This window comes from Mauremys reevesii, unplaced genomic scaffold (assembly GCF_016161935.1).
Source record: "Mauremys reevesii isolate NIE-2019 unplaced genomic scaffold, ASM1616193v1 Contig1, whole genome shotgun sequence".
Taxonomy (NCBI): Eukaryota; Metazoa; Chordata; order Testudines; family Geoemydidae; genus Mauremys; species Mauremys reevesii.
The window spans coordinates 4,088,672-4,110,622 of record NW_024100715.1 but is presented as its reverse complement, the minus strand read 5'-3'; the positions used below and the strand labels follow the sequence as shown (position 1 = coordinate 4,110,622).

Sequence of the window (21,951 nt, the reverse complement as noted above, 5' to 3'; positions counted from 1 at the left end):
TGGCGAATTTGGCCTGAAGTCATGAAATGTTTCTGTCAAACCTGAATCTGCATTTTTTTTCCAAAACAAGTTTCATTCAAATTTTTGTGCCCAGCTCTACCTAGGAGCACAAGTCCTGCTGAAAATCCATGGGACTGGTGGCGCCGATGTTATGTTAGACTCTTTTGAAAAACACACCTTACCTGGCTGTGAGTTTCAAAAGTGACTAGTGCTTTTTGGGAGCCCAACCTGTGACATCTAAAGGGACCTGACCACCCACCTTCTAAAAATCAGGCCCCTTTAAAGTATTTCAGATTGGCCACCTCCAATCACTAGTCGCATTTGAAGATCTCGGCCTAGCCGTACATGATGCCACGGGGCTTGTCTACACGGTGGGGCACTGTACACTACCAGGGGGGTGATTTCATCAGCATACATGGGCAGCGTGTGAACCGTCCATTGGAGGAGACTAGTCCCTGGCTCCTCCCCTTCTGCTCAAGGCCCCTTCCCAACCCTCTCCCCCACCAGAGACCCAGAGACCCCTACCGTGGCCACTGGGCCCCCTGCCCTATCCCCAGCTGCCTGAGCACCCCCAGTCCTGGAGCACCAGGCAGTCGGCGAGGCCCCAGCCCTGGGCAGGTGGCGTGATTCCAGCCCCAGCCCCACAGCACTGGGTGAATGGCACAGCCCCAGCCCCGGAGCACCAGGAGAGCGGTGCGGCCCCAGCACAGAGCACCAGGAGGGTGATGCAGCCCCCAGCGCCAGGTGACGCGAGCACCAGCACCAGCCGCCCAGAGTCCTGGCTGCAGGCCAGCCTGCCCCGCTCCGGCCTGGCCACGGGGGAAGAGCGGGGACTGGAAACAGGGAGGATGGGGCCAGGGGGTGGAGCATGGGCGGGGCCACGCCGGGCTGTTTGGGGAGGCCTGTGATACCCAGCGCCCCTGCTCACGTGTAACACATTAACTGATCTGTGTAGGCTGGTGCATCAGCCATTCCCTAGTGTGCTTTAATGTAGTCAACACAACATTAAAACACGCTACGGGAACTAGCATGCACCTGCAGGGCCTACGTGGACTAGTTAGCGATTCAGTGAGCTTCAGCATTCACATCCCCGTAAGCGCGTATCCTCTCGCTGGGCAGACAAGCCCTGGGAGCAACTTCCCTTTATCTGCCAGCCCTGCTGCCTGTCTTTAATCAAAGCAAACGCTGCCAGCTGAGCGTCTGGGCTCCTGCTTGGGGGGAGACGAAAGCGGCGACTTTATTAACGAATCGTAGCCAATCTCCTGCGATTGTTTTAGTGTCTGACTCACGATTTTGGGACGTTGGAGGTTGGCAGTACTGAGTCAGACCTCCTGCCGAACAACACCTCACTTCCCTAGTGCCTTGCAGCAGCAGAGCTCAAAGCACTTTACAAACGCGGGCAGTAGCCTTATTTTACATGTAAGGGGACTGTTGCCCCCTTACTAACATTCAGTGTGGGGGGTTGGTTGCTAGCTCCCATCAGTAAAAGGGGAACAGTCAATTGGAAATCAGGAGCCTGAGACTGACAGTCCCCAGGAACAATGGGGAGAGGCCAATGCTCCAGGTCAGCCTGATTGACAGGGCGGGCAGCTAATCAGGGAGTCAGGAGGCTGGGGGGGGGGGTCCCATCCTCCATGTGAGTTGGAATTGCCTGGGGCAGTTGGAGTGGGGCTGAGCTAAGGAGAGAGCAGGGCAGTGAGCTGAGCTGCCGGGAGCAGAGCTGCAGCTCAAAAGCCAGAGCACAGCCCAGAGAGAGCAGCCCTGCCCTGGGAGCAGAGCTGCAGCCACCAGAGCCAGAGGGGCCAGAGAAGCCGCCCAGGAAGCAGGTCAGAGCTGGGAGCAGAGTCACAGAAGCAGCCCAGGGAGCAGACCTGTGCTGGGAGCAGAGCTGCAGCAACCAGAGCCAGAGGGGCCAGAGGAGCAATCCAGGGAGCTGGAGGCAGAGCAGCAGCAGCAGCCGTGCTGAGGCAGAGCGGAGCTGGGGCTGGGGCTGGAGCTGGAGCTGGACCTGGAGCAGTCCGGAGCCAGGTGCGGTGAGCAGCTGGGGAGAGCGAGGGGGACCCTGGGCAGTGGGCCCAGCGCAGGGAGACGCCTCAGCCAAGAGGCTCTGCAGGCCAGACTTGGGGGGGATCGTAACCCTGACAGGGCAGGGGCAACCTAGAGGGTCCTGCCACCTAGAGCCTGAGGGCGTGTGGCCACCACCAGAGCAAGTGTCCAACCCGCAGCGTCCCTGCAGCACAGCCAGGGCTGGAGAAGGAGGCCTGGGACCTACAAGGAACAGCCTGTGAACCGCTCTGACGTTCCAGAGACACTGGTTGTGATGTTCCCTGCCACAGAGCGGGGTGATGTGTTTTTCTTTAACCTTTCCCATTTTTCCTTATTCCTTTTGAAAATTAATTGTTAATTAAACAACTTGTATTTGCTTTAAATTGTATGGAATAATCAGTGGGTCAGGGGAGGTGCCCAGTGCAGAGAGAGCACCCCGGAGTGGGGACACCCTAGCCCCTGTCCTGGGTTACCACAGCAGGGTTGGGGGTCGAGCCCCCCAGGAATCCAGGGCCCAGCCTTGTTGGGGTTACGAGGACTCTGCCAGACAGGAGAGTGGAAGGAGAGTCCTCAAGGGCAGGGAGGCCTCTGGGTAAAGGAAGTGGGAGCGAGGACTCAGATCCTTTCGCTAGCCCACTTCACCGGGGTAGCGCAGAAGCCAGGAAAGTTCCCCGCAATAGCGGGACCATTCCTCCGCTTACATAATGATGAGGAAACTGAGGCACAGAGAGGTGTGACGTGCCCAAGGTCACCCAGCAGGCCAGTGGCAGAGCAGGGAATGGAACCCAGGTCTCCTGAGTCCCAGTCCTGTGCTTGACCCACTAGGCTCCACTGCCCGAGATTTGTTGTTATTATTTATTATTTTGCATTATCGTAGTGGCATGTCCCAGGCCACTGTTGCGCTAAACTCTCTACAAACGAAGGGTGAAAAGATAGTCCCTTCCCCAAACAGCTGACAAGCCAAGTCTAAGCCATCTGTCTTGGATGGAACAGACACAACAAATCCTGCATCTTTCTTGGCAGGAGGTTAGACTAGTTCAGTGGTTCTCAACTAGGGGTACACATACTCCTGGGGGTACACGTACTCCTGGGGGTACGCAGGGGTCTTCCAGGGGGCACATCAACTCATCTAGCTATTTGCCTAGTTTTACAGCAGGCTGCATCAAAAGCACTAGCAAAGTCAGCACAAACTAAAATTTCACACCGTGACTTGTTTATGCTGCTCTATAGCCTACACAGTACAATATTTATATTCCAATCGATTTATTTTATTATTCTACATGGTAAAAAAGAGAAAGGCAGCAACTTTTCAGTCTATGATTCTAAGACAAGCGATAAGAGGCGGATACAGACAGATTGGGGGAGGGAGGGGAAGTTTACAAGGAAACGAGACAATATTAGTTAATATGACAGGCAGCAGTATCAGCAGTGACACACCCACTGCTTCCTGCATCTAGCCCATATTCTAATGCTGATACAATCTACAGGATGTCTGTAGTGCAAATACTAACACTGCCCACGTACCACAGGGCTTACTGATCAAAGGGAATTTCCTACTCCAACCAGCCGCTCAGTCCCTTAATGATAATACTTCAAAAATGTAAAGCCATCCGTGTAGGAGCAAAGAAACCGGGCCTTGCCGATAGGCTGGGCGCTCTATCCTGGAATTCTGAAAAAGTCCTGGGGAGCCTTGGTGGATAATCAGCTGAATGCGAGCTCCCAGTGCGATGCTGTGATGCTTGGATGCGTAAACAGGGGAATCGTAAGTACGAGTAGAAAATGGTTTTACCTCTGGATTCGGCACTGGTACGGTTGCTACTGGAATCCTGTGTCCAGAGCTGGCGCCCACAGTTCACAAAGGGTGTTGATACCTTGCAGAGGTGTCAGAGAAGGTTCACAAGAACGATTAAAAGGATTAGAAACCCTGCCTGGGAGTGACAGAGAGAGACAAGGTGGGTGAGCTGATATTTTTTATTGGAACAATTTCTGCTGCGGGGAGAGAGAAGCTTTTGAGGCAGCCTGAGTTCTTCTTCAGGGCTAGGAAAGGTTCTCCCAGCATCACAGCAAAATACAGGGTGCAACAGATTAAGAACGTAAGAGTGGCCATACTAGGTCAAGCCAAATATCCATCTAGCCCAGTGTCCTGTCTTCTGACAGTGGCCAATGCCAGGTTGCTTTAGAGAGAACGAACAGAACAGATAATCATCAAATGATCCGTCCCCTGTCGCCCATTCCCAGTTTCTGGCAAAAAGAGGCTAGGGACACTTCAGAGCATGGTTTGGCATCCCTGCCTATCCAGGCTAATAGCCACTGATGGACCTATCCTCCATGAATTTATCTAGTTCCTTTTTGAACCCTGTTATAGTCTTGGCCTTCACAACATCCTCTGGCAAGGCATTCCACAGGTCGACTGTGTGTTGCGTGAAGAAATACTTCCTTTTGTTTGTTTTACGCCTGCTGCCTATTAATTTAATTGGGTGACCCCTAGTTCTTGTGCTATGAGAAGTAGTAAACAACACTTCCTTATCTACTTTCTCTACACCAGTCATGATTTTATAGACCTCTATCATATTCTCTCTTAGTCGTCTCTTTTCCAAGATGAAAAGTTCCATTCTTATTAATCTCTCCTCATATGGAAGCTGTTCCATACCCCTGATAATTTTTGTTGCTCTTTTCTGAACCTTTTCCAATTCTAGTATATCTTTTTGAGATGGGGTGACCAGATCTGCACACAATATTCAAGATGTGGGTGTACCATGGATTTATACAGAGGCAATATGATATTTTCTGTCTTATCCTCTATTTCTTTCCTAACGATTCCAAACATTCGGTTTGCTTTTTTGACTGCCGCTGCACATTGAGTGGATGTTTTCAGAGAACTATCCACAGTGACTCCAAGATCTCTTAATTGAGTGGCAACAGCTAAGTTAGACCCCATAATTTTGTATGTATAGTTGGGATTATGTTTCCCAAAGGGCATTACTTTGCATTTACCAACATTGAATTTCATCTGCCATTTTGTTGCCTGTAAGTAGCATAACTAATTAGCACACACTGAAAGGGACCATTCAAGGTGGAATGGCCCATTAACACCTCTGCAGTCACAGGACAAAAAAGGCAGTTGGGGGGTTAGCAGGTTACCGATTGTTGTAATAAGTAATAAATCTGGTGTCTCTGTTCAGTCCAGGATTTTTAGTGTCTAGGCTATGTCTACACTACAATCGGATTGATGCTCTGGTGATAAATGCACTGGGGGTCGATTTAGCAGGCCTAGTGAAGACCTGCCAAATTGACTGCAGATCGCTCTACAATTGACTCCAGTACTCCATCCCGAATGAGAACAGTAAGGTAAGTCAATGGGAGAGTGTCTCCCATCTACCCAGTGCGGTGTAGACACCACAGTAAGTCAACCTAAGCTACATTGACTCCAGCTACATTATTCACATAGCTGGAGCAGTGTAACTTAGGTGAACTTACTGTGGTAGTGTAGACATAGCCTACCAGAGTAATGAATTTAAGCTCGCAGGCTCAGTTTTTTGAAGGTGTTGTGGAGGATTCCTTTGAGGGGGAGCACTGAGAGGTCAGATATGGAGTGATCACTCTGTGAAAAGTGTTCATCCACAGGTGACAGGGTGTTTTTGTTAGTTACCATTCTCCTGTGTGAGTTCATTGAAGAACATAGTGATTGTCTGGTTTCATCCACAAAGTTGCAACTTGGTCATATCATTATAGTGATAGAGTCAAGGAGTTCAATCTATTTAGCTTAACAAATAGAAGGTTGTGAGTATCTACCTGGGGGAAAATCTTTGATAATGGGCTTTTCAATCTAGCAGGCAAAAAGATCAAACAAGATCCAGTGGCTGGAGGTTGAAGCTAGATAAATTCAGACTGGAAATAAGGTGCAAGATATTTAACAGTGAATGTAATTAACCATTGGAACAACTTACCAAGAGCTGTGGTGGATTCTCCATCACTACTAATTTTTAAATCAAGATTGGATGTTTTTCTAAGGGTTTGTCTACACTACAGGTTATGTCGGTATAGCTTATGTTGCTCAGGGCTGTGAATAAGCCACCCCCCGCCCCGAACAACGTAAATTACACCAGCCCTAAGCACCAGTGTATGACGGAGCTTCTCCCACTGACATAGATACTGCCTCTCGCAGAGGTGGTTTTATTAAGCCGACGGGAGAGCTCTCACCTGTCAGCATAGATACAGCTGCGCCGCCGTAGCACATCTAGTGTAGGCTAGTCCTAAAAGACCCGCTCTAGTTCAGATCAGAATGATTTTGGGGAAGTTGCTTGGTGTTTGCTATACCTGAGGTATAGATGATCACAGTGGTCCCTCTTCTAGGTTTGCAATCGATATATTATGGGGAACTACAAATCCCACGAGGCACTGCAGCGACACTTGGGACTCTTAAATATTTCGGGGTTTGATTTTTTTTCACCAATCTGACATTTCCACAGAGGAAAAAGAAAACCATTTCCCGGCACCGGTCTTCACCCCTAGGGGCGGCTGTCGAGTGTGGACCCTGAGTAACAACATTTTGAGGCGGGTCCACAGATCAAGAGGGCGCAAGTCAGGGAGCTGCCATCACAAGCTAGATCTGAGAGACAACATCTTTCAGCACCTATTGCAAGCGGAAGAAGGTGAGCAGAGCCCACACGGGAGGGGAAAAAACCAAACCCATAAGGTCATTTGTGGGTTAGCCCGGCTGTGTGGTAAGGTAATTTCCAGTCAGACTGCAGAGCTCACTGACCAATACCTGCACAGAACAGGCCTTGAAGCAGAGTAGTTGAGTCTGTTCTAAAAATACTGCCTGCTTTTAGCACTAGGGAAATGACTAGTGTGGAGCAACTTCGCCAGGCCAAAGGCGCAAGAACAGACTCAGTCCCTCCTCACTGGACTAGCTGAGCCCCTCACATAGACTGATAATAATCCCTAGCTCCTAGCTAGCACTTTTCATCCATAAAGCACCAAGCGCTTCACAAAGGAACACCAGTGTTATTATCCCTATTTTACAGATGGGAAAACTGAGTCACAGAGCGGGGCCCAAGGTCACCCAGCTGGCAGAACTGAGGCCTCCTGAGTCCCTCTCCAGTAGCCACCAGGCCACACTTTCTCTCAACAGGAGGACCAGTCTAAATAAGGGAAACTGAGGCATGAAGGTTGAGGGTTTTTTTCTGATGCTGCCAGAGTCAACCCATGGAACTCCTTGCCAGAGGATGTTGTGAAGGCCAAGTCTACAACCAGTTCAAAAAAAGAACTAGATAAGTTCATGGAGGATAGGCCCATCAATGGCTATTAGCCAGGATGGGCAAGGATGGTGTCTCTAGCCTCTGTTTGCCAGAAGCTGGAAATGGGCGACAGGGGATGAATCACTTGATAGTTGTCTTGTTCTGTTTATTCCCTCTGAAGCACCTGGCACTGGCCACTGTTGGAAGACAGGATATTGAGCTGGATGGACCATTGCTCTGACCCAGTATGGCCATTCTTATGTTCTTAAAGGGAAACAGACACTTTAAGTGTCTCACCCAAGGGCACAAAGAGAGCCTGTGGCAGAGGTGGGTACCTCGCTCCCTTGCGTCCTGGCTCAGCACCTCTCCTCCCATGGAAAGCAGAATGAGTTTTGGATGATAAGAGAAAGAATCAGGGCTGCTGATGCCACAGTTCCTGTTGGCCAGTGCCTGGCAGTGCTGCCTCCGAAAGAATCTGCATTTTATTCTTAAAATGTTCATGCGAGTGAATTCACTCAGGGGCTGATTAGAGCCAAGCCTGGAGTTGGCAGGTGCCACGCTAGCTTCTCCCATACAAATGTAGCTTTGCCTCGCCCATCAAACCCAATGCACAGGGCCCCCCATGTCTCAGCCTTGGGTCATCTCACCCACATTTCTGCCAGTGCACCTCAGTCCAGCCCTGCCCCTGGGAGAGCCGGTTATGCCACTTGTGTTCTGCACATAATTTTCTTTCCCAGGGAGTTACCTACCCCTGTAGGGCGAACGCGGTGTGCACGGATTGATGAGCTTGCGCTGCGCCCCAGAGTTCTTGTTCCAGGACACTCCCAATTCTGGAGCACCCCCTTCCCAAGCACGCTTGTCCCAAACTGGGGCTCCCCTGCAGGCTGGAAACAGAACAGCGGCTCATCAATGAGTCTGGAGTCTTCTTCGCTCTCGCTCCTTCCTGCCTTTCCACCCTTCTTGTCTTTTCTTGTTCGTTTCGTCCATGCTCCCCTCTCCCCAAAAGCTGCGGAGGGGTCTCCAGCAGCAGATGGATGCGGGCAGGTCCAGTAGCTGAGCAGAGAAGGGGTTTGCCGAGGCCTGTAGCTGTGAACATGAGCAGCTCCCACAGCTGGCTAAATTTGAGTTAGCAGGGAGGGGAGTGGCCCCGAATATACCTTCTCCCATGCTGCCCTTATGGGGTCACCAAAGCCCTGTTACCAGGTCCCAGCCTCTTTCAAAGCCCTTCTAACAGCTCACTTGGCTGTCATCTGCATAAGCAACGACCTTCACACATACACTGAGCAACCGTGGGAACCTGTTAGTGTTACCCTCATCCTTCCTCTCGCGTGGGCCAGTGGCTGACCCTCACTGGGTGTCTCAGAGCTGAGCATACGTGGCCAGTGCTGGGAGGCAGGGGCCCGGCTCATTTCTGGGGAGCGCCAAGTGCCCGGGGCTTGGGGGGGGAAATGAAATAACAATTGTTCTCCCCACAGGACGGGCCCAGTCGTTGGCCTCTTCGCTTCCAAGCCACACGTTGGCCCAGCGGCAGCGGAGTCGTGGCTGGGTTGGGTGTAATAGAAACTTAACTTGAACTTCCACCCCTGCTGGTTCTGGGTGGCCATTGAGTCGGCTGTCACAACGCTGACATGAGCGGGGACGGCTGCAGGGCCCTCGGGGGTGTATAAAGGTGAGAAGGCCCCCTCAAAACTCAGCCCCCGCTGCTTGTGGGAACCCAGTCACTTAACACCAGGTTCTACACGGCTGTGACTCACGCTCAAGTTCACCTCGCTGCAGCAGAGCAGCCACCCCCGTGAAAGGGGGATTCACGCCCAGCGTCCATCGAGCGCACCAGTTGTGTAGACATGGGAGTATCGACGCATGGGCCTGGCCATCCCAAAACTGTTGGGAAAGAAAAGGCAACGTGTCTGGATTCAAGATGGCCGACCCCAGCAGGAAACCACCACTGAACCGTTGAACGCTTTATTGTCACGGCCATTTTGAAGGCAGAATTTCTTGTGTCGGGGGCTCGCTGCTCAACAGGACGGCTTTCTGCCTCTGGTGTCAATTGCTCTTGGGTAACCTGCTAATGAAGGAAATCCCCAGCACAGAAATAGGCCAGGTGCTACTTCCTGATTTAGGAGGCACCACTCGCCTTGGATTGCACGTACATCTCAGCGGCTGCCCTTCCACACAACGTCCCTTGCTGGGTGCTGTCGTCTTTTGCTGTCTGGACCATGACTGAGGAGATTATCTACGCGGATATAAACGTTCTGGAAGATGCATCCCCTGCCTGCCAACCCTCTTCCCTTAAGCACCACGGTAAGTGTATTTGATTTTATTCTCTCCCGATTTGTCCTAAGTTTAAAGTTTAGCCGGCAGAGTTCAGAGAGCAATTCCCTAGCTACCAGGCGGTGCTCAGAAAAAGCTTGTCCTGGTATCTGCCTCTCTTTGGCATAACACAGAACACTTGATTTCTCTCAACAGCCACATGAGTGTATAAATATCACTGGAATCTTTGCAGCTGGGAACCTCCTTTACACTCACATGCCAGGGCAGTAAAATGTAACAGCAGCTTTTATACATCTTCTGGGGGATTTCAGTAAGTTATATTGATACCCCAGCTGGGGATCGGGCCCAAAGGGTCTAGCTGGGAGTGAGGAAAGGAAGGGGCAAGTTCAGGGTGGCAATTGAGCACGAACACCCTGGGAGACTCAGTGAGCGGAGTTTGATGATTGGATTTGGAGGGAGGAGCCAGGTTCCTGATGTTGGTGACCCCAGTGTAAACCCGGTGACCCCACTGCAGTCCTCGGCCTCAGGCCCAGGTGCTGAATTCAGTGAGTGCAACGGAGATGAGAATCCGGAGCCAGGACAAGATGGCGCGGCAGAGACAGGCGTCGAGGCTGCAAATGAAACTAGCGAGGGAGTCCGACGGGGGCTGGGATGGATGGAAGTTGTGTAGAAGGGTGGAAGGGACAGAAGGACAAAGTGAGGTTATCCCAGTGGCTGCCATTAGATGTGTTCACATCTGAACCGGCTGAGGAGAAACGTCTCTCTTCCCTTTGACTAGCAAGTGAAATGTCGCTTGATTTAGAAACTGTTTAGGTCTCCCAGCTCAAAGGCTCAAAGAAAATCCAGAGTCCGTTAATCGTCGGGCAAACAATGGGCCAAATTCATCACTGTTGGTGCAGGGAATTCTAAAGTGTCTCTCTCCCTGCCAGCTAAGCCCATTGTGCGTGTCTCTGTGTGTGTGTGCGCGCGCGTCTGTGTGTGTGTGTGTGCGCGCGTCTGTGTGTGTGTGTGTGTGTGTGTACGTGTCTGTGTGCATTCACCCCTTCGCACCAGTGGGGGAGGATGTTTTGTGCAGCTGCCACCTGTTCCCCCAGCAGAATTTCCATCACAGTTCACACCACCAGAAACTGACAAAACCTCACAACGAATTTAGCCCGATGCCTGTGTAGGAGGCTCAGCCCGAGGGGTACCTATTATACTTGCCAGCACAGATCTCACCTCTGAAGCAAGTTGTTATGTTCAGCATCACCAGCGATCGCAAGTCCCACCAGCACATAGCGAAGAGAAGGACACGAGGAGTCTGAACAGATGCTGAAGGGTTCGGCTTCGTGGCCCAGCGCTGAAAGCAGGGACTAAGCCAACCAGCAGGATGCTGAGTGCGAGACAGGAACAGTATGTTTAGATACAATTCAAATCTGACCCATTGACTGCAATGGATTATGTGTCCGTTTGGTCTATCGCCCCAAATCACTCCTGGTGCTGGCGGCTTTTCTCATGGGCTGACTAGACAAGACTGATTAAAACCACTGCTCAAATCTGACCCACTTTTCCAATAGTTTCACATTGCTCTGGAAATAACAGTCCAACACTCTGGCCAGCCAGTCAATGGGGAACTCCTCAGAATAGTGTATCCCTGTCTGACAGCTTTACAACCGGCCTCAGTAGCACACTGCCTTCATGTCTACACTGCAGAGAAACACCCGTGGCACTGAGTGTCAGAGCCCAGACCAAGTGATTCAGGCTGCAGGTCTAAAAATTGCAGTGTAGATATCCAGGTTTGGACTGGACCCCAGTCTCTGAAATCCCGTGATGGATTCAGAGCCTGAGTTCCAGCCAGAGCATCTGCACTATTATTTTTGATCCCACAGCCCGAGCCCCATGAGCCCAAGTCAATCGATCCAGGCTCTGAGATTTGGCACGGCGTGTTTTTGTTTGCAATGTAGATAAGCACATATGCCTCTTTGTTTAACACGTCCTTAAGTAGCTACAGAAAGTGCTTCACTGAATATTGCATCTCACAGATCTCCGGGGATTTGCACGCCGGCACGGGTTCGTTCTGTGGATTGCTTTGGCTGGCGACGTGATCCTGGCTACAGCAGTAATTGCACTGGGTGTTCAGGGTGAGTAGCTCAAGGCCTGCTCTTCATTGGAACAGGTGCCTAGTGGTTGCAGCTGGTTGGGAAGTTTTCAACGGAATGGTTTTCCATTGGAAAATGCAGTTTCATCAGAATGAAAGTTTGAGGGGAATGTGTCAATGTCTATAAAATTGTCACCAGAAAAACATCCAAACAAATTTTAATTTTTTTTTCATTGAGTTTCAATAATGTTGAAATGTTTTGTTTTGATGAGGTAACCATGTTTCATTTTGACTTATTTTGTTTCAGTAAGGTCAAAATGTTCCATTTCGATAAGGTAAAAAGTTTTGTTTTGACTTTCCCATTTTGATTCATTTTGTTTCTACATTTACAGTCTATAAAAAGCAAAATGATAATGATATATTTAAATTTCAGAATGTTACACATTTATCATCATATTGATTATGACAAGAAAATGTTTTGACTTGTCATAACGAAATGCCTTTTTACCTTATCACAGTGAAACCTTTTGACATTATCGAAACAACTGGTTCAATGTTTCTGAACAGAATTTTTTTTCCAGAGTTTCCATTTTGCGGGAAAGGTCAAAATTTTGACTTTTCATTCCAATTCAGAATGAAAACAAATTTCTAAATGTTGGACGTGGAGAATCCGTTAGCTGACTAACTCTTCAGCGACGTAGCCCCAGTTCTCCTGTCCGGGCATAAATCCCTTGAGATTTTGCTCCACTTGTCAGTGATGACTGGACGCATCATCACGGCCAGGGCAAAGTGTTACAAGAACAAGGTCCAGTCTGAGCTTGGTTCCTGAAACTCAGGTCATCCAGTTGGGGGGGAAACGTCGTCTTTGTCAAATATTGTTGCCCCTTTGGTCCGAATGGTTCGCTGCTGTCCATGGCCATCAGGAGAAATCAATATGAGTCAGGTCTGTTCTTAGTGTCATCTTGTTTATTTACAAAAAACATGCACCAAGTCCCGTTTCTCTGATCACAGGAGAAACAAACAGCAGCAGGAAGTCTCCTTGCTCAGAAATCCCCAAGCCTGCCTCTCCACTGAGCTCTGTGCCCAAGAAGTTCTGTCCTCGTGCTTCCTCTCAGGTGTCATGCTCACACCTGCTTCTCCTGGCTCCTCCCCTCCAACACACACAGGCTACAGCCAATAACCTAGCCCCTGCGTTTCCAACCAGGAAACCTCTCCGCCCACCTGGCTTAGCTCTGATCTGTTGCAGTGGGTGGTAACCTCTGCTGCCTGCAGCTGTCTCTGCCGTATAAAGGGGCTTAATTGCCCCTTTTGTTGAGGTTGAAGGAGGTTGCTTAGCTCCCCACTGGCTTTCATTAGGCCAGTGATTGTCCTTGGGTCAAACACCCCCTGGATGAGAACTTTCAACATCATGATATGAAGGAAAACATGGAATGCATTAGAATATTCATCATGAACAAAGCTCTTCCTTCCTGCCTGCCGCACTCCATCATCACCTCTGTCCCTACCAGGGTCAACAGATGCTCCTTGGTGATTTTTCACATCATCACATTCTCACTGTTCAGATCCCTCAATAGTGATGATCATTCCACTCTTTGCTGGGTGCTGGCAGATTTCAGGGTCTGGCAGGTCAGTTTCCTGTCTGGAGGAGAGATTGGTAATGCAGATCCAGGGTATTTCCTAGTGCCATTTGTTTATTTACTAGAGAGGGAGGGAGGGAGGGTGTGCATGGGGATAGACAGACAGACAGCTATCTGGGTTCCTGGTCATAAACTGCTCCCTGGCAACGCCCCCTTGCAGAAGCCCCAGTGCCGGTCACCAAGAAGCAGGTATCCTCTGTGTCTCTTGCACTCTCACCCTGTTCCTTGTTCCTGCCTCGGCCCTGGGGAAACCCCCATAGTCAGAGCCGCTCACCTAGGACTGCATGGTCTGGACAGGTGTCCTGGCCATTAGCCCTCCTTAGGGGCAGCTGCTGTGCAGCACAAGGGACCTTGGGAAAGCCCTGTGGCCCCTGGGAGCTCGTACATCAGTGACCCCTAAAGTGCACAACCTGAGCTCCTGCGGCCATAACAGCAGCAGTAACAACCACTCACCTGCCCGCTGCTCGGAAGTTTTCCAGGGCCGCTCCCTGCAGACGGACACCGGCGCAGTCTCATCGGTCCCTGAGAGCAGCGGTGTCGCTCAGAGACACTCCCCCGGCAGAGAATGCAACAGGAGCCTGGATGATTTGGTGTCTCGCCTGAAGCAGAGTCTGTGTCACTCAGCCCAGAGCCCCTCAGCAGGTAACCACAACGGCATGTTCCATGCACCGCGCAGGCAGAGAGGGGCCTGTTTGAAGGAGGCCGGCCATGGGCAGGCCAGCCTGCTAACCTCTCTCCTCCTCCCATCCCAGTTCTCAGGGGGCCCTGGAGATTTTCTCTCACACAGTGAGACTGGGGGAAGGGGGGGGGATGCTGTGGATGGGGGATGCAGGAAAGGGATCTTCTCCCATATTTCCTCCAAGGATAACAAATACGTTACGGGCTGTTATAAAAATAACGGGGATCAGTTGTTCTCCATGGCCACTGAAGGCAGGACGAGAACTAACGGGCTTCATCTGCAGGAAGGGAGAATCAGGTTAAATATTGGGAAGAACGTTCTAACTCTGAGGGTAATTGAGCTCTGGAACAGGCTTCCAGGGGAGGTTGTGGAATCCCCATCACGGGAGATGTTTAAGAACAGCTTGGACAAACACCTGTCAGGGACGATCTAGGTTTACCTGGTCGTGCTCAGTGCAGGGGGCTGGACTTGATGACCTCTCAAGGTCCCGTCCAGCCCGACATTTCTATGAGTCTGCGAGAAGTGGTGCTGCTGAGAGAGAGTCTCCTTCCTCCAACCTCAGACCAGGAGAAGATGAGCCTGGGGCATCTTTCCCCATCCCCACCAACAGGAGGGAGGCCAGAGGTGGATCAGGGAGGTGGGGCAGAAACATGGATATTAACATCTGGCACCAGGTCCCAGCAGAGGCCAGGCCATCAGAGAAAGCACTGGCCAGGGGTAGGAGACACGGCCATATCCGACCTCCCCCATCCAAGTGGGCTCAGAGGAAGGAAATTTCTTTCCAAGCCTCCTCGGCAGTGGCTGGAGGTAGGGCAGACACTGGGTGCCTGAATTCCCAGTCTGGTGGCATCAGGGGAAGGGGAGAAGTGCTGGCTACGGACAGACAAGCAAATAGTTTTGTGATCTAATTTGGACAATGTTTGCAGGCCAACTAGCACCAATGGCAGACACCTCTCACTGGGGATTGTGGGGCACAGTGACCTCCAGTGGTCAGTCAGGGAAATTGTCAGGGTGACAGAATTGCTGAGCGAATAATTGATTTTTCGGTTCAGGGGCTGAACCAAAACAACAGGCTAAGGGGGGCAGGGGGGAGAAAAAATAAACACCAGTTCAGTTCAAACCAAAACTGGATTTTTTGGAAAATGTTCAATGTATTGAAAAAAAATGAAAAAGCTTCATTTTGGCTTCATTTTGTCAACCTAAAACTATTTTTTTTCATTTTTCAGGGGTATTTTGCCCTTTAAAAATGTATTTATTTTATACTAGCCAGACTGGAAGTTGAAATACTGTTTCAAAATGAGAGGTTGAAATGACACATTTTGATATGGCTGAAATGAACCAATTTGTCTTTTTCCAGAAAAAAAAAAAGTTAGGGCCAAAACGATTTGTGGAATTCAACCCAAAATTGTGAATAGCCAGAGTGCAAAAACAAGGGCATTATTTGGCAAATTTACTATTTGCTGAATTCCCCCCGGCAGGACAGGTTGTTCTAAGATACTCCAACAAAGACGGTATTTAGTGATAGTTCAGATTTCACCAGGGTATCCCGTAGCCTTCCCCACAAAGGCACAGCCATGTTGCTACAGCACTGTCAGTAACACACTCCAGTGGGCTGTAAGGCCTTCACCCCCACCAGAAAGCACTAGGCATCCCAGCTTCACCCACCTCTCACACAGAAACCTGAGCAGTGACTTCAGATGCTCTCTTGTAACACCAGCAGCACGTCTGCCTGTTACACGGCCCGTGCATTGGGAAGCAGGTGGCTCTGCTTTGTCAGGCTGAGGGCATCATGCAGGTTTTGTGCCGGCCTGCGGGAGGAGCGGAGATCGGGGCAGCGTGGAGGTAGCCGTGTACGGCTGAGGCTGAGCGTGCAGAGCTAGTTCTGGCTGATGCCAGTGGCTGACAATGCCTGGGTGGTTCTGGGTGACGCTCGAGGATGCAGCGATAGTGACAGTGGGTGACGCTGAGTGAGGACCCTATGGCTGGATCCATAAAGGGACTTAGATGACTAATGGTCACTCGAGGAGCCTAAGTCCAACATTTCGATACTGCTGGGATCCTCAACACCCACTCCCAGCTGCCACTTAACCCTGTAGGTGCCTAACATCAAGGACAGCTGGAGCTGCACAGAGCAGGATTTTGGCTGGTAGCACATCTCTGTTATACCCACTAGCTACAGCCCTCGGCCCGGATGTGGGAAACCCAGAATTCTGCCTGATCTGGACCTGGGGAATCGCACCCAGTGCCCCCAACCCTGGGCTATTGAGTCGTGTAGGGGAAATCTCTCCTGTTGAAACTGTGCCACTTTGTGTCATAATTAAACAATGAAACAGTTTGAGACTGAGATCAAAGGGTCTCCTCCTTGCCGTGCAATGAAAAGAGTTTGACACAAAGTGCCAGACTGTTTCATTACAGCACAAACCGGAGACGCGCTGATCTAGAAAAGAAAAGACGACCCGATGTTTCAAGCATAGACTGGTAGATTCCAAGGCCAGAGGGGACCATTGTCATCATCTAGTCCAGCGGTTCTCAAACCGGGGGTCAGAACCCCGAAGTGGTCGTGACCCCATTGTAATGGGGTGGCCAGGGCGGGCGTTAGACTTGCTGGGGCTCAGGGCCGAAGCCCAAACCCCACAGCCTGGGGCCGAAGCCTGAGGAGCTCAGCCCTGGGTGACGGGTCTCAGGCTTTGCACCCCCACCCCCTGGGGTGGGGAGGCTGGGGAGGGCTCAGGTTTCGGTTCTCCCACCTGGGAGTAACATTTGTTATCACAAGGGGGTTGCAGTGCAATGAAGTTTGAGAACCGCTGAGCTAGTCTGACCTCCTGTAGGACACAGGCCAGAGAACTGCCCCAAATAATTCCCAGAGCAGATCTTTCGGAAAAACATCCCATCTTGATTTCAGAATGGTCAGTGATGGAGAATCCACCATGACCCTTGGTAAATGGTTCCACTGGTTAATTACCCTCACTGGTAAAAATGTACATCTTATTTCTAATCTGAATTTGTCTAGCTTCAGGTTCCATCACATTATATTTCTCTGCTAGATCAAAAAGCCCATTATGAAATATTTGTTTCCCACACAGATAATTACAGACTGTGATCAACTCACCCCTTAACCGTCTCTTTGTTCAGCTAAATAGCTCTGAGTCTATCGCTGTACAACAGGTTTTCTAATCCTCCGATCATTCTCGTGATTCTTCTCTGAACCCTCCGCAGTTTATCAACATTGTTTTTGATCAGCACAAAGTAGCAGCTGCCCGTAATGAATTATAAAATTAAATTAAAATAAAATCACAGAATCTTTCAACGTATTATGACACGGCATGAAACAATGTATAAAATAATACCAATCCTATAAAAATAAGAATCCATAAAATAAAATTCAAAGTGAAATTTTGAAATGTTCGGAGCTGAACATTTTTCCACAATAAAAAAACTTGTTATTCTGGAACTTTTTTCTGTGAGAATGTGTCAAAATTGACACGGTTTCATGAGAACATTTTGTTGAAACGGCTTTTCTGCTAGAAAACGGTTTTGAGGGAAATGTTCTGCCCAGCTCTCGTTGTTAAATATTGAGAGAGCCTCTGGATGGGATCACCAATAATGCCTAACTCAGTGAGATTTGTACCCTCTCTGAGCTGTTATAAGCACACACGTTCCCTGGGGCTAAGGATCATTAATGCTGTGTCTCGCCACATCTCTCTCCAGACGGCTCCAGCTGCAAACTCTGCCCCATGGACTGGCTGTCACGCAGGGGAAAGTGTTACTGGTTTTCCAAAGACAGCAAAAACTGGACCGAGAGCCGTGCTGACTGCTCAGCGAAGAGCTCTCGAAAGCTAGTGCTCCAGGACCAGGAGGAGATGGTAATGTAAAACAGAGGGTCCTAGACTTCTGCTGGAGGGATCACTGGTTACGTGGTACCAGATGTGCAAGAGGTGACAGAGCAGGGAGAGCCCCAACCCTGTCTGTCCCCACTGCCTCTGCGTATTCCTCCTCTTGCCTCATTCTGATGGATGCCCCCTCCCCATCAGGATCTAAGCATGGGGAACAGCAGGGCGGGAGGCAGAGAGGTATATTAACTACTCTGGGTGTGATTTTCAGAAGCTCAAAAGGGAGTTAGGAGCATAAGTCCCTGTCAATGGGGTGACAAGTGACTGCCACTGTTACTTCTGCTCCTAATTCCCCTAGACACTTGGCACTCCCACCCTGTGTCATCTAGCCCTGAGCCCCGTTTACATGAGCGCTCCCACTGGTGCCGCGACACAGATGGTAGAAGTGCTGGGACATTATAACAACAAAAGAAATTCTAGTGTAGACAAATCCTAAATACTCAAGTGTCTGTTGGAGAACAGTCTGTCCAGTTTGCTGGCTGAAGCCAAGAACCCTAGAGCTCTGGCAGGTTGTCCTCACCCTCTGTCTTCACCCCGCAGGAGTTCATACAGAACGTCACACAGGGTAAATATTACGTCTGGCTCGGGCTCAGTGTTCCATCTGCAGAGAAGGACTGGACCTGGGTGGACAACTCTGTGTTAGACCAAACTCTGTGAGTGTTGCCTGGTGGTTGCTATTTTATTTTTTTTAAGCACATGTAATGGCACCGTCTGGTTTAGCTATTCATAGGCCTCGAGCACATGCAGCCGGGTATCTAAACAAACCAAACTGCAAGATTCTTTCAGCTCCAGGGCCAGCTCTATGAATGCAGAGACTCTAGCACAGGTGTAGGCAACCTATTACACGTGCGCCGAAGGCGGCACGTGAGCTGATTTTCAGTGGCACTCACACTGCCTGGGTCTTGGCCACCGGTCTGGGGGGCTCTGCATTTTAATTTAGTTTTAAATTAAGCTTCTTAAACATTTGAAAAACCTTATTTACTTTACATACAACAATAGTTTAGTTATATATTATAGACTTATAGAAAGAGACCTTCTAAAAACATTAACATGTATGACCGGCACGCGAAACCTTAAATCAGAGTGAATAAATGAAGACTCGGCACAGCACTTCTGAAAGGTTGCCGACCCCTGCGCAACTACAGTGGTGTTTTTTTTTTTTTATCAGTGACCAGTAAATTCACTGGAAAAAATAATGCATTTTTAGGGCAATTAAACTGTTTGTGAAGTCAACCCAAATTAACAAATAGTTTTGGCTGCCCATTTTTCCCCACCAAAAAGTTAAAATGGTTTGTTCAGCTGTTGGAAATGCAGCGTTGCAACTTTTCATTTTGAAATGATGCTTTGTTTCAAAATGTAGCAATGTGTATTAAAAAAATGTAATATGTTCCCAAAACAAAACAAAAAATAACGCATATATAGAAATATTTGCATTTCATTTAAGGTAGGGATGTTTTTCGACTCGTGATGATTTTTTTTTCCTGTTCAGTTTTTCATTCCAGAAAGAAAAACCAAGGGGGGGGGGGGGAATCAGTTTTGGTTTGAACCAAACAATTTTTTTTTTCAGTTTAGCTCCCAAATTGGAGAAAAAATATCAGATTTGCTAGCACGTGTTACACAAAGCTCATGAAAGAATTCAAACTGCCCATTGGATTAGAATAAAGACCCAACTACTCTAGGTTCCTGTCATTTAATCTAAGCACAATAAGGACAAATTTGTCCTGATGTAATCAACTCCATTGATTTCGGCAGAGTTACAGAGGCTCTGAATTTGGCTCATTGGCTTCCTTTCTCCTCTGTTTTACAGGTTCCCAGTAACGAGTCCTACCGACGTGAACAGCTGTGGGGTGATAAAAGGGAATCGGATTCACTCTGAAACCTGCAGTGCTGAATTCAAATGGATTTGCCAGAAGGAAGCCGTGCTGCTCTAAACAGTGGCATTAGAGACACTTGTTCCTGTAACAGACCAGTACACTGCCTTGGGTTTCAGTCTTCGGGCCAGACTTCCAGGAGCGGATGTGCCTGCAGATACATGTATGTGCATCCTCAGACCAGCTATTTTTATCTTCAACTCAGGTACATGCATGTGCAAATCAGGCCCAAGGGCAAAGGAACATCTCATGGATGAAAACACTGCACCAGTGACTCTGGTCCAGCAAGAACACGCCTCTTCCTCCCCCTGTATCCCCTTCCACCAAAGTATGCCTTGTGAGGTATCATTTGAGACCTCATAATCTGCTGAACATTATTGTCCAGATAAAATATTTGCAGTATCATTGTTTGTATATTTATAAGATTCTACTGTATAGCATTGCTGTGACATATTCCAGAGTTAGAAAATCAGGCCCAAACCTGTTCTTCAGAGACAAAGACACACCGGTGTCCCAGGCAGATGTCAGCATAATCAAATGAAGTATCATGGACTATCACCTAGTTAAGTGGCCATTCTTTGCCAGGAAGAAGAGTGTGAGCAAGAACTTTACATATTGGCAATGGAAACAGCTGGACGTCCTGTGTTAACAGACTGTCTGTTGCCTGAACCCCAGCTGGAGATAATCCTCAAAGAAGGGAGAATTGTATAAAAATAGAGCACACACAAAACACAAATTACGTCTCTCCCCTCATCTCAACTCATGGCAGCTACAATGTTTGAAAGACAAAGGAAGCATCATTGAACTGTGTGGGAGGTCCTGGTTGAAGCAATCCAGCCAGACTGCTGTAAGCTTATTGTGCGAAATTTTTTTGCTTCTAAGTTCATTTAGCGTGTTGCGTTAAGCATTAGCATGTGGTTTATCTTTTTATTTTCTTTGTAACCAATTCTGACTTTTATGCCTCAGTACTTGTAATCACTTAAAATATATTTTTCTACAATAAACTTGTTTTATCTAAACCCAGGGAGTTCAGGGATCATTCATGTCACCTTTTTGAACACGTGCACCCGCTCCTGAGAGTGGCTTCTCATTCTGGCATGTGGAATGGGCAGAGTTCATTTTTGTTGATGGAGTTTGTGAGAATACCACCGACTCCTCTAGCTCAGCAGCTACTGAACTCTTCCATTGGGGCTGAAAACTGTCATGTCTGAGCTCTTGCCTAAAGGTGAATTTTTTTGGGTGAAGTCTAAGCAAAGGCAAAAAATGGTTCAGCCCAATTTTGATAATGACGGAGGGCAGAGGCAGTGAAGTAGAGTCAGTGTGACGGTGAAATCTGCTTTATTCACAACTCCCCAGTCCATTTTGAACAACAGGATTTAATTATATTAATTTCAAAGAGGGAACTAATGGAAATACCCATGAATATACAGTGAGGCAAAGACACGTGTAGGACTACAGATAAAGGATATGAACAGTAACATTTGCATACTAGTGAGCTAGTTACCTACTTCACACCTTGTAATCAAACAACTATATAGTGCAATAAATACAATGTGTAAACACCTGACAGACTAACCCAGTCTAGAAATGAAGTGTAAATTTCTAACAGGGAGGATAATTAACCAATGGAACAATGTATCAAAGGTCGTGGTGGATTCTCCAGCATGGTCAATTTTTAATATCCAGATTGTATGTTTTTCTAGATCTGCTCTAGTTCAAACAGGGATTAATCCAGGCCAGGCCTACGGCTTGTGTTATACAGGTCAGCTGAGATTCTCACAGAGATCCCTTCTGGTCAATGACAGCCCAAGACCCACTATTGCCAACTCCAGATGTACAAAAATCATGAAAAATGAAATGTGTATTAAAAACGTTGGGTTCTTTTTCGTTGCCTTCTGGTTTGTGAGTCTTGAGGGAGAACTTGAGTCATAATTTTAAGCTTTTCACCATGATGCTGTGGGCTAGAAACTTGCTTAAAAAAAAATTACACAGCAGAAAGCTGAGGTTCTCATATCAGCTCATTCTAAGAACCGGGGTTTGCCGAAAAGCAACAAATACAGTGCCAAAAAATTGCAGGAGTTGCCAACCCTGGAGACTCAGCCGAGCTGGTGTATAGGCAGAGCTTGGAGATGCCTCGTTCTACACAACTGGGCCCAGAGTATGTGATTTTCAAAAGTGACCATGTGGCTTTGGGGTGGAATTAGGTGGGAAACTCCTTTCCCATCCATGAGACTTTGGGA

The 21,951-nt window shown here is 48.7% G+C and overlaps 1 protein-coding gene across 3 annotated transcripts; it reads left to right on the top strand.

Annotated features, from left to right (window-relative positions):
- Window positions 1-3,284: 3,284 nt before the first annotated feature.
- Window positions 3,285-20,814, top strand: LOC120392512 (killer cell lectin-like receptor subfamily F member 1). 3 transcript variants are annotated; one of them, XM_039517312.1, is made up of 8 exons: window positions 3,285-3,808; window positions 6,516-6,698; window positions 8,762-9,587; window positions 11,579-11,677; window positions 13,743-13,913; window positions 17,659-17,813; window positions 18,381-18,493; window positions 19,648-20,814. In XM_039517312.1, the coding sequence occupies exons 3-8, from the start codon at window positions 9,503-9,505 to the stop codon at window positions 19,769-19,771; spliced, it is 747 nt and encodes a 248-aa protein (XP_039373246.1). In that variant the 5' UTR covers window positions 3,285-3,808; window positions 6,516-6,698; window positions 8,762-9,502; the 3' UTR covers window positions 19,772-20,814. The 3 variants fall into 3 exon arrangements, with proteins under 3 accessions (XP_039373246.1, XP_039373247.1, XP_039373249.1); XM_039517313.1 differs by lacking the exon at window positions 6,516-6,698; XM_039517315.1 differs by lacking the exon at window positions 13,743-13,913.
- Window positions 20,815-21,951: the final 1,137 nt, after the last annotated feature.

Excerpts from the sequence above, each read along its gene's own strand:
- LOC120392512 (XM_039517313.1), top strand. The coding sequence starts at position 9,503 with ATGACTGAGGAGATTATCTACGCGGATATAAACGTTCTGGAAGATGCA. Across the intron at positions 9,588-11,578 it reads CTCTTCCCTTAAGCACCACG|ATCTCCGGGGATTTGCACGC; the intron begins GTAAGTGTATTT and ends TGCATCTCACAG. Across the intron at positions 13,914-17,658 it reads AGCCCAGAGCCCCTCAGCAG|ACGGCTCCAGCTGCAAACTC; the intron begins GTAACCACAACG and ends ATCTCTCTCCAG.